Source organism: Diuraphis noxia, unplaced genomic scaffold, assembly GCF_037042655.1.
Source record: "Diuraphis noxia isolate RWA-SAM2 unplaced genomic scaffold, SU_Dnox_SAM2 contig0004, whole genome shotgun sequence".
Taxonomy (NCBI): Eukaryota; Metazoa; Arthropoda; class Insecta; order Hemiptera; family Aphididae; genus Diuraphis; species Diuraphis noxia.
Genome location: NW_028301714.1, coordinates 21,657,248 through 21,668,627, shown reverse-complemented (window position 1 = coordinate 21,668,627; position 11,380 = coordinate 21,657,248). Strand labels below are relative to the sequence as shown.

At 26.4% G+C, this 11,380-nt stretch overlaps 2 protein-coding genes across 3 annotated transcripts; one reads left to right on the top strand and one right to left on the bottom strand.

Moving 5' to 3' along the window:
• Window positions 1-1,166: 1,166 nt before the first annotated feature.
• Clk (circadian locomoter output cycles kaput protein Clock) lies at window positions 1,167-8,975 on the top strand. Of its 2 annotated transcripts, XM_089225703.1 has the most exons (15): window positions 1,167-1,559; window positions 1,802-1,846; window positions 1,925-2,073; window positions 2,136-2,227; window positions 2,292-2,381; window positions 2,651-2,756; window positions 2,826-3,009; window positions 3,076-3,207; window positions 3,269-3,375; window positions 3,434-3,753; window positions 4,295-4,447; window positions 5,610-5,753; window positions 5,820-5,966; window positions 6,033-6,184; window positions 7,173-8,975. In XM_089225703.1, exons 1-14 carry the CDS (start codon window positions 1,519-1,521, stop codon window positions 6,162-6,164), a joined length of 1,842 nt encoding a protein of 613 aa, XP_089081829.1. In that variant the 5' UTR covers window positions 1,167-1,518; the 3' UTR covers window positions 6,165-6,184; window positions 7,173-8,975. The 2 variants fall into 2 exon arrangements, with proteins under 2 accessions (XP_089081829.1, XP_015364276.2); XM_015508790.2 differs by having other exon boundaries at window positions 1,171-1,559; window positions 6,033-8,975.
• On the bottom strand, window positions 8,239-11,366 carry Syx17 (syntaxin 17). Its single transcript, XM_089225704.1, has 5 exons — window positions 10,942-11,366; window positions 10,674-10,869; window positions 10,386-10,612; window positions 8,609-8,825; window positions 8,239-8,540 (listed from the first exon to the last, which is right to left on the bottom strand). The coding sequence occupies exons 1-5, from the start codon at window positions 11,074-11,076 to the stop codon at window positions 8,434-8,436; spliced, it is 882 nt and encodes a 293-aa protein (XP_089081830.1). The 5' UTR covers window positions 11,077-11,366; the 3' UTR covers window positions 8,239-8,433.
• Window positions 11,367-11,380: the final 14 nt, after the last annotated feature.

Genomic DNA, 11,380 nt, shown 5'->3' with positions numbered 1-11,380 from the left:
CCGCCTTTTTTTGTTTTTAGTGTGTAAATGAAAATAACTTAATCTCAACCAAATTCTTTCTTGTATATAAAATAAAGAAAGTTCCCAAAGTATTAAAAATTTAAATTTTGAATTTTGAATTATGGATTACAGAAATCATTTCTGTAAAGTTTATCCCAACAAAACAAGTATTATTTAGTATTAGTATAGTATATAGTATTAAATATTTCAAATTATATTATCCGAGTGACGAATACCAACCTGGACCCGGCTCACGCATCGTCTAAGTTAGGTACGTATCAGGTACGTATCATAATAATTAATAATAATTGATGTAATGATATATGAAAATTGAAAATAATAAATAATAAATTGTCATCATATTTTTTTTACTGTAAGCCCTAAGGTATATATGCTCAATCTTGCTTTACCAATGATAGGTGTGTGCATATATAAATTAAATTGTAAATATTATAATTTGTATACGATATAAATAAATATATATATATATAACATAATATGGCATACACATTTCACTTGCCAACTTATTAAGTAGGTGGAATATTAATAAATATATTAATTGAAAAAATTTCATGTTTATGTAAAGTGAATTATTTTACAAGATACATTTTCCTAAGACCAAAAAATAAATATTAATTAGATATTGACTAAAAGTAACTATAATTTAAATATGTATTTACTATTTAGTAATAATTTTTTTACTTGGCTTTTTTTCCGTGGATTTTTTCCCCTGGCTTTTTTTTCCTACATTCCCACCAATGGTAGCAAACGAGGGGTAGCTACATATAAGTATTATTACTAATTAATTGTTAGTATAAGTTATCAATCAACTAATTTTGTGATGAAAGATTTTAGCTATAGAAAAGAATAACTAATTTTAGCTACTCCCTCTCCAAAAAAAAAAATAAAACCAATCAAATCTTCACCCAATGCCTATACCGATAACAGTAGTGACTACTGACTATAATAGTTACGGAAGTACGGTAATATTTTTGTGTGTGCATAGTACACATGGCTACATAGTGATATATTTAATGGTTCTATTATTACCTATGCTTTATATCTAAGCAGTAAGCCGTCTAAGGTTGCTTGTATTATTTATCTATTGCTATCGATTAGGTGATTACCATTACCTTAAGAAGTCGGGTATAAAGGTTTAAATATTTTAATATTATAGGAAATGGTTCGACTGCCGTTCATGGTGCATTAAAAATCAAAACTTTTTTCATATCATCATTTTATATCAATAGTTTGATAGTTTGATTAACCATTAACTGCAACGCTCTCTCGTTATGCTCCAGGCCGACAGGCGCCAGCATCGAGCATCAACCATACATAATAGTGTCGTTTTCCGAATATTAGTCTCGTTTACTTTGCCCAATATTGGTTATTTTGTGCACTTGCCAATGGGCCCGATTATACACCGTGCTGCATGTAAAAATGTAAACGTTGTGTACCGTGGCGCCTGGAGGTAAGAAGCAACAAGCCCTTTATATACGTACCGAACTGCACGTCACTATGTCAAACTACTTGAGTAGTGCCTCCACTAGGAAATCCGAGTAAGTCGATCTTTGTGCTTATGAGTAATACAACATAACTGAAATGAATGGGTAACCTAACCGTGTAGTTAATATGCCAAACACACATAATGTTTTTTGCGTGTAACGTAAATGTTATGAAGGTTAATCGATTGATTGCATCGATTGTCTGACCATTGTGTGTAAAATTTGTGCTTTATATGTATGGGCAGGTGTAGTTTGTTGTTGATTGTGACTTGGATATTTTTTTCTTGTTTCAACAGTGACAAGTATGATGATGAACTGACTGATAGAGACGATACTAAAAGGTAGGTATTACCAATGTTTCGTGACCAATGTATGTTCAATATTCGTTGACCTCTTGTTATGAAAACAATAATCATTAGGAAATCAAGAAACTTAAGTGAGAAGAAACGCAGGGATCAATTTAACAACTTAATCAATGAATTAAATCGTATGTTGTCTACAACCAACAGAAAAATGGATAAGTCCACTGTTTTGAGAACAACCATAAATTATTTAAATAAACAGAAAGGTTTGTTATGTTTATTTATTCTATTATAAAATATTAAATTTACATACCTTAATCATTTTTAGATTTATTATTAAGATCAAAAGTACATGAGATAGATAATGATTGGAAGCCAGCATTTCTATTAAATGAAGAATTCACACATATAATTTTAGAAGTAAATTTTGTGGTTTTGAATTTTTTCCTCTAAACTAATTTTTTGTGTTTTTATTATTATTTAGGCTTTAGATGGATTCATTATAGTATTTACATCATTAGGAAAGATCCTCCACGCATCAGAAACTGTCACTGCTCTTCTTGGTTATCTTCCGGTACTATTTTTAATTATTTTCAATATTTATGACTGTATAATCAGTGCTTGAATTGAAAATAAATAGAAGTGAGATACAAAAATATTTTTAAAACTGTGCGTACATGAGGATAACAATTTCTTATTGATTAGGATATAATGAAGAGTATGCTAAAATATTCAAAAAATAATAATCGGCACTCTATCCTCCTTAAATTCAAGCACTGTGCACAATGTTTATGCTACTTTATAATAAATTAATATATTTGTGGCTCTAATGACATCTTTTAGAAAACCATGGAAAATTTATCAATATTTAAAATAATTCACGAAGCAGATCATTCGTTGTTACATGATCGAATTGTAGAATCCAGACTTTCAAAGAATTATGATAATGGTAATAATTTATAATATATATCAGTATCACAAATACTGATAGTTGAATATCGGTTTTTATTTGTTTTAGATCAAATTGTATTTTCTTGTCATTGTAAGAGACATGACCCATTTAAAGATAAAGAGGGTATAAATGAAAAAAATCAATTTGAATTAGTGCAATTTTTTGGTTACTTTCAACCTAGTAGTGAAATGTATCAAGGGGAAAATCTTAGGATTTCGTCTCCATTTAGCAGTGAAGAAGATGACCAAAAGTAGGACATACATTTTTTGAAATTAATGTAGTTCAAAATATTACAAACTTTATTTTGAATGTATAGCCTAGTGTTTGTTGGTATTGGCCGAATTATGACTCCACAGTTATTAAAAGAACTGCCAGTTATGGAAGATATAAAAAGTGAATTCACCTCCAGACACAGCTTAGAATGGAAATTTTTATTCCTTGATCATAGGTGAACAAATTTATTTTAATAGAATTTCATTCAATTTTTAACTTTGTGTATTTGATTTCAGAGGTCCGTCAATTATTGGCTATATGCCGTTTGAAGTACTAGGAACATCTGGTTATGAATATTACCATATTGATGACTTAGAAGATGTAATTTTATCACACCAAGCACGTAAGTAAACAATTAAAAATATTTTTAGATTGTATTATTAACTATTTATTTTTTTTAGTTATGCTGAAAGGCGAAGGGACATCTTGTTATTATCGGTTTTTAACCAAAGGCCAACAATGGATATGGTTACAATCAAGATATTATATCAGTTACCACCAATGGAACTCAAAACCTGAATTCATTGTTTGTCATCATCAAGTCATAAATTATTTTAATGTTATTAAAAAAGAAGGTGAGACTAACAACGGAAGAAAAAATAGTAAAAAAAAATCATGGCACATTCCTTTAAATGAAATTGAACATCAATCATCAAATAGTGATTATGATTCGTATCAAAAGAGACACTATGAACAAGCAAGTACAGACTCACCAAAAACGGTTTGTTGATTTAATAATTATTGTATCATATAATAGTAATTTAATCTTGATATTTAAGTACATTTTATTAACGCAAAGTTGATTAACTTAAAATGTAGGATTTATGGCTTATATTATTTATAATCAGTAATCACCAATCATATACATTTCTGGTCTATTATTAATGGATGATTTTGGAAATTATATTTATATATTTAAACCATTGACTAAATACCCAACTTCATAATTGCCTCAGTACATTTTTTAGCTAGATAATATGATCATTTTTAAATTGTAACATTTTGTATACTCATAACATGCAAAATAAGATATTATAAAAAGTCAAAGTGTCATTACAATTATTAATAAGCCGACATTCTCTTGAGACATTAAATAATGTATCAACAACTTTAAACTTTTATTTTTGAAAACTTCAACCTTATCTTCTAATATAATAAAAACCTTTAAAATATGTTTTTAATATTCAATAATTATTCTAAGAATCTTGTTTACCAAATAAATATATAATTAAAATGTTAATAAATATATTTTAAATGTTTAGAAAATTAGGTCAATTGAAGATATTCGAAATTCTAATTCTGAAAGTGAGTCATTGGCATTGGTAGAAAGTAAACATGATGTTTCTGAAACATTCAACGATTATTTAGATAATGCACAATGTTCAGTAAAATTACCTGCAGGCTCAGTTTCTCCTGTAAGTATAACTGTCAAACTTAAGTATTTGGTATAATATACACGAATATACAGATAAGGCATAAAAAAAGAGTCAAGTTAGCTGGATAATCATAAGTTATTGTGAATTATATTTACATATTTATGTATAATTTGTGAAGTGTTGAGTAGATCTCCTTGTTATGGATGTTATAATCGTCATGTATTATTTAGGTGTTGACTTGGAATTTTGTACTATGCAGTTTTGTGTATTTTAAATTAGATTTTAGGAGGGGAATAAAATTATGTAAAAAACGGTTGCTTACATTTGATTTTGAAACTGGGGTCCTATGTTAGTCTTCTATTAAATAGAAACCAGAGTAGTAAACCAGTTTCTTGTTTGAAGAGCGAAGGTGCAGGAGTTGGTTTGGCTTTGCTGATTTAATGTTTTCCATGAGGTGAAACATTAAGACAAGTTAAATTTTTTGGAGTGGTTGACTCGTGTCTAAAATAGCAGTATAATCAATAAAGGTCTAGATTTAAGAGTATTGTAATTTATAAGTTATTGTAGCGATACAGAACGAGGATCCTTGTGCATTGGTTAAAAGGGAAGTGGCAAAATTAGTTCACAAGTTGTATGTACGAGTTTCTAGTTAACAGCAACATCCCACACCCTTGTGGTTATATCCTGTTATTGATATAGAAGTGCATAATTTTACTAACTAGAATTGTAATATTATACATGTATAACTAACTGTCAAACTGGTGTAATTTTATATACTCAAATAATGTCACACTATATAAATTATTATCAAAACTATAAAACAAGAACTACTAATTTTATTATGCTCTGATGATTTCCCAATTTCAAGTTGCTCTTTATGTTTATTTTTAGAATTACTTCAATGATTTCTCTTAGGTATTTCACTGGGCCATCTGAGTCCTACCCGAGGTTATTGGCTGGTTTAATGGCATAATGTGGCGTTAAACATGTATATATGTATTTATACGAGACTTTTTTGAGAGATATTCAGATTCATCAGTATTATAATAAACATTTCTTGATTTTTGATTCTATATTATTCTAATTTACATGACTAACTCAATAGCAAAATACCAATAAATATTGGGAAAATTAAAACCAAAACTTTTGATTTAAAATTTATATTTATATTTTATACTCATTAACACATAAAAAAATTTAGTCACAGGAAAATCTTATTCAAGATCAACTACAGCGTAAACAAGAGCAATTACAAAAAACAATTGTCAAACAACAGGAAGAACTGAAGAAAATAACTAAACAATTATTAATGGCTCGATGTGGAATTTTGCCAACATTTTTGGATGTATGTAATATAGATTATTGTTTATTTTAATTGTAAGTTGTATTAAGATCATATAACAATGTCTAGGATTCTTTACAAACATCCACTCAAACTACCGAGCAAACAACTCAACCAGAGACTTCTGCAAATCAAATAATTTGTTCAAATACTAGTGGAGAACCGTTTGAAACTCGTCCATTAATATCTTCTGATGTCTTATTATTACATGAACGAGTAAAGTCACTTAAAGTTTTATCTAATAAATATTAATTATTTCACTTATATATTTTATTTTTAAAGAATAAACAAGTTATGCAGCATTCCTATTCATCAAATATAATACAGAATATGGTGGATGAGGGAGGAGGACAGTTGGATTATAGTTATAGTAATCAGTCAAATGATGTTCTTTTTGAACAAAGTTCTCCCTGAAAATCATAACAATTTCAAAGGTAGTTTAATATCTCATGTATATTTCTTTTATGATTAATTTTTAATACATTTGTTCAACGCTCAATGATTTTTTAGTATGATAGAATATAAGAATGAAGTGAGTGATAATTTTATTATAATTTACCAAATATGTATTTAAAAAAAAAATAATTGTACAAATGATTTTAATTATTCTCAAAAACTAAATTATCATTCAACTAAGTTTTTAATTGTTTTTTACGTTGTTTGTAAGTTATATAGTGGGCTTCTGTGTTGTACTACAAGGTCAACATAGGAAAAACTATAGCTCGGTTTATATGATTTCCTAATAGTATGTTATGGCAAAAATAGTGAACTATTTATTCCATATGTGATCTCTTAATGGGTTTGAACTTTGAAACATAAAATTAAGAATATCTTTTTGAAGTTCTATCAATGAAATGCCACTTCACGAGCCCTTGTCTGAAATGTTGTAATTTTAATTTGTTTTTTACTATATATATATACTAATTTTTTTTAATTAACAAAATGACTTGTGTTTAATGTAAAAACTATTCCTTTGAAGATTGTGTAATTATTAAATTAAAATAATAATAATGAAAGAATATCCTAGTATGCTGCAATTAACATTCGTTAAAAAAAAAATTAAATTTTAAGATAAGAACATTCAGTAACAGAATTTTACTACAAATTTAGATATTTATTTTATCAGTGTAATAACTAATAATTAAGTGATTATTTAAGTTCATTTATACTATACTTTTTAAATTACATGTTTATAATTTTTGATCTAAATAATTACTTTATCCATATAATTTAGAAGACTTAACATAGTTAACTATTTAATTGTAAATACTATTTTAAATGTTTTGCTCTAATTTCTTCATAAATATATTTTCTTTCAAATATAACCAGACACATTTTTTGTATATATATTTATATTAATTTTTTTCAATCATTTGGTTTGCTAGATCACTTTATTTGTAATAAATATGTTCCTCTTTATAGGTTCTGTTGTGGTTCCTTTGTTCTCTTTGCAGTAATAGTTAAATTACATGCACAACGACTAATCTATTTTGACGCATGAGTTTAAAAAAAAATGTATCTGTCTATTAAACACTGTTGGTCATAACTCATAAGTGTACATTATTTGATACAAGTAATTTTCATGATTAACATTGGGTGCTATTGAATATGTTAAATTTATATTTTTATTGTATTTATTGTTTTGGAGTTATATGAATAATAATGCATTCATTTTTATACTTAACATTTCATGAGCCTTTTTAATTTGTATAAATGACAACACAATATTGCCCCATATAAAATTCCTTCACATTTTGATTTAAGTATAAAATAACACAACAAATTTTTAATTTAAGATTTATAGAGTAGTGTAAAATATGTTTACTTGATTTGTGTGTTTAAAATTGGTAATTGATTTGTATCTGATATTAGTGTGTACAGTAAAAATTACTTAGTAGCTCACCTGAATGGGCTAGATAACTTCGCTGTTTGCTTCATAAAAATGTATATAGATACAAGTAAACAATTTCCATCTGTTTTTTTGAAACAATTCCCATTTATTTTTTATGATAACTATACACACATTCATTAACTGCAATGTACTGTATTTATCAAAATTGTAAATGCAATAAATAATTTTATAATGATTCAAAGGATATTCATTTTTGTATTATATTAACTAATTGGTCACAATATCAAATTAGGTCTATACATATAATATTATATTTTTGACTGGAATAATAAAAATTAAATTATGTGATTTTTATTGTATATACTATATATAATATATGTTGTAATTTACAATGTGACCCTTACTATTTATTTTTGTGGTACCTAATCTGTGTATTTTAGTCAGTAAATAATTTTAAATATTTTGTTTATCACATTTTTTTTATTATTATTATATATTCCTGACCAACTGAACTTAAATTTTGATTATATTTATATGTTGTTTCTATTAAATTGTATGTATCAATTAAAATTAGAAACAATAAATATATTCAATTTATTATAAGCAACACGTTTTACCTATAAATATGTATCAACATTTTAGTATATAATTTAAATTATTATATTTTTATTATATTTACTTTTAGACAAATATGATTTAATAAAATATAACATATAAAAACTTAAATTACAAAAATATTAAGTATATAAAATATAAAAGTTGAATAACAAGTTGTCAACCTTTCCTTTTTTTTAAATCTCATTCTGTTAGAATTCTTAATTAAAATAGTGTTCATTCTGTATGTGATTTTACTGGTTGATTAACTAAATTGTTAGTTGAGTTTTCCGTTTCTTCCACAGCATTAGATTTGTCCTTAAGTACTTTACCACCTGTGAATCCTAGAAAACAAACAAAATAAAAATAACTTTGGAAATTATTGAATTTAAGTTATAATTATATATATTACCTAGTACAAAGCAAGTAACAGTGGCAAATACTCCAACTTTAGCACCAGCCAAACATCCTAATGGACCTCCAACACAAGACCCAACTACAGCTCCAATAAGTGGATAAGACATTTTCTTCAATTTGGCTGCTTTACGTAATGACTGTTCAGCTTGAATTACGTTTTCATGTGTTGTCTCAACATGAGCATCAATTTTTTCAACATCTTCTTTTTGTACCTATAATTTTAATAATAATAATAATAATAAAAATAGGTACATAAGTTAAAAATAATTTACCATATGATCTTTATACATTTTTTTTATATAGTAATGTAAAAAAAAATATTAATATTTGAAAAAATAAAACCATTGTTCTCAAGACATAAAGCATGATATTTTACTTTTTACATAAATAAAATAGATGATTCAATTTAAATTTAAAAAAAACTTATCTAAAATAGTGTTTTAAATATTGAAGTACAAATTATTATTTGCAGGAGTTATTAAATTTAAATTTTACTTCTTACAATAGGAACAAATACATATTCAATTATTAGATTTCTAGTAGGATATAATAAAATAAAAAAGAAATCCAATACAAAAAATTACTGTAAGGGATTTGTTACACTTCAATCACCTCAACATCTGATAGTGATGTTTCATTATTTTAAATTTGAAAGTAATAATTTATAATTGTCTTCAATATATGATTCTGAGTGGTGTTTATTAATTATTTAAACTTACAGTAGCTGAAGTTTTTTCAATACATTTTAAAGTTTGTACTATTTTAATTTAAGAAAATTACTGACGAAATGAAGAAATATCTCTTTACACTCAACTATCAACAAATAGACATGACTTCATAATTTTGAAATTTTTGACTGCCTGAAAAAGGGCGCATAGAAAGAAATAACATTTAAAAATAATTTATGTACTTTTTGGAAATTTTTGGATAACTTTCAGTTATCATTTCAAGTTCAGTGAGGGTGGTCGTGTTTAATTGTGTTCCAATCGCTTATCTTAAATCTATAAACGGAATTACCTATAGCCTATAGGTCGTGTTTAATTTTTTACCATGTTACATAATATCCTAACAGATGAAAATAATTATAATGACATTATGGTATTATTAGGGAATATAAATATAGTTTGCATAAACTCGATTGATAATAATTATTTAAATATGATGTCGTTATATGATTTTAAATCTTTTATCAACGTATATACTAGAACACCAAATAAATTAAAACATTCTTGCATAGATCATATTTTATTAAAAATAATAGTGAAATAAAAAATTTTGAGGCAGGTGATTTACAGGCATATATCACAGATCTAAATCAAATTTCACTTGTTTTTTTCAATAGTCTATACTACATTACTACAATCTTTCAGAAAGTAGTATACATGCAGTATACACCCAATAAGAAATGTTGGAGATTTCTTATCAATTATAAGTGTTATCTACTTGCATGTAAGATTTTCCCTTACATCATGACAAAATTTATTTTGCATGCTTTACATAATTTCCCAAACATTTGTCATAGATATATATTTTATAACTTTATGACATAAGCTAGAACGTGATTTTTTTTTTAAATGCCTTTAAACACATTATAAATCATTGTACCTTTAAATTTTCTTGTAAAATGTAAATAATTGTATTTTATTTGGCAAATGACAATAGAATTATGTTAATGAAGTTGAAAATTATGTGATAATGAAAAGATATAGTAATAGTGAATTATACTAAATAATCAAATAAATAGATGACATTTAAAAGATTCTAATACGTACATTTACTAATTTGCTGAGATCACGAAACAGATCTTGAATACCTTGTATGTCTTTCTCAACATTTTTAACATCGGATTCAATTGCTAACATTTTTTCCTGTTTTTGTTTTTCTTCTTCAATGGATATTAAAAACATGCGTTTTTGATTCTCTACTTCTAGTTGTTCAGTATTATCTTTATAATTTTCTTCTGGTATAGCACTAGATTTGTATTCATCTAAATCTTCATCTATTTGGACCATAAATAAAATAAAAAATAGCAAATTGGTGGTAAAATATTAAAAAGTTACTTCTAAACATATCGATTGCTTCCAATAACAATTGTTTGCTTGGATTCATTGAGTTATCAAAGATCTGTAGATCGACAACAGCAACTTGATTTCTTAAGGTTTCCATCTCCCTTAATAATGCTCTAGCGCGTTTGATGGATTGTGAGGCTTTCATTTGTAATTGACGCATACTGCTACGGTTTTCTAAACGTCTTTGCTGTGTGCAAAAACAGTTACATAACAACAGAACAATATAAATAATAGGCTGTAACCTAAACAAAACACTAACCTTGGAAAGATTGGATTTTAATGTTTTCAATGTCTCCACTTGGTAAGGAATTGCGTTCTCGACAAAGTTTTTGATGGGTAGATCTAAATGACGAATCCTTTGCTTAGTCGTCCATAGGCTCGAACTTTCAGCCATGATTATTTTCCAGAATTTCAATTGTATTATTAGTTATTCAATTTACTGCTGTACAAATCACAGTACTAACAATCGATCGAAAAATAAACGATTGAAGAAGATGTTAAATTGTTGAACCGCCAGTAAAGAACAATATACAATATTGTTTAGTAACTAATTAATTAAATTTTAACTATTAACAGTAAAAACTATTAAATAATAATGAGTTTTAAAAGTGACTACTGTTACGCATTTACGATTTAGTGTTAGTCGAAGTCTCGAAGACTCAGCTACTCAGGTGGATAAGTTGAAAATACACAAAGAA

Bases quoted from the DNA above. Each gene is read 5' to 3' on its own strand.
- Clk (XM_089225703.1), top strand. From the start codon at position 1,519: ATGTCAAACTACTTGAGTAGTGCCTCCACTAGGAAATCCGA. The intron at 2,757-2,825 runs GTAATAATTTAT...TATTTGTTTTAG, and splicing joins TTCAAAGAATTATGATAATG to ATCAAATTGTATTTTCTTGT. The intron at 3,376-3,433 runs GTAAGTAAACAA...TATTTTTTTTAG, and splicing joins AATTTTATCACACCAAGCAC to TTATGCTGAAAGGCGAAGGG.
- Syx17 (XM_089225704.1), bottom strand. From the start codon at position 11,076: ATGGCTGAAAGTTCGAGCCTATGGACGACTAAGCAAAGGATTCGTCAT. The intron at 10,870-10,941 runs GTTAGTGTTTTG...TTTTGCACACAG, and splicing joins TAAAATCCAATCTTTCCAAG to CAAAGACGTTTAGAAAACCG. The intron at 8,826-10,385 runs GTACGTATTAGA...TTAAAATTATAG, and splicing joins ATCTCAGCAAATTAGTAAAT to GTACAAAAAGAAGATGTTGA.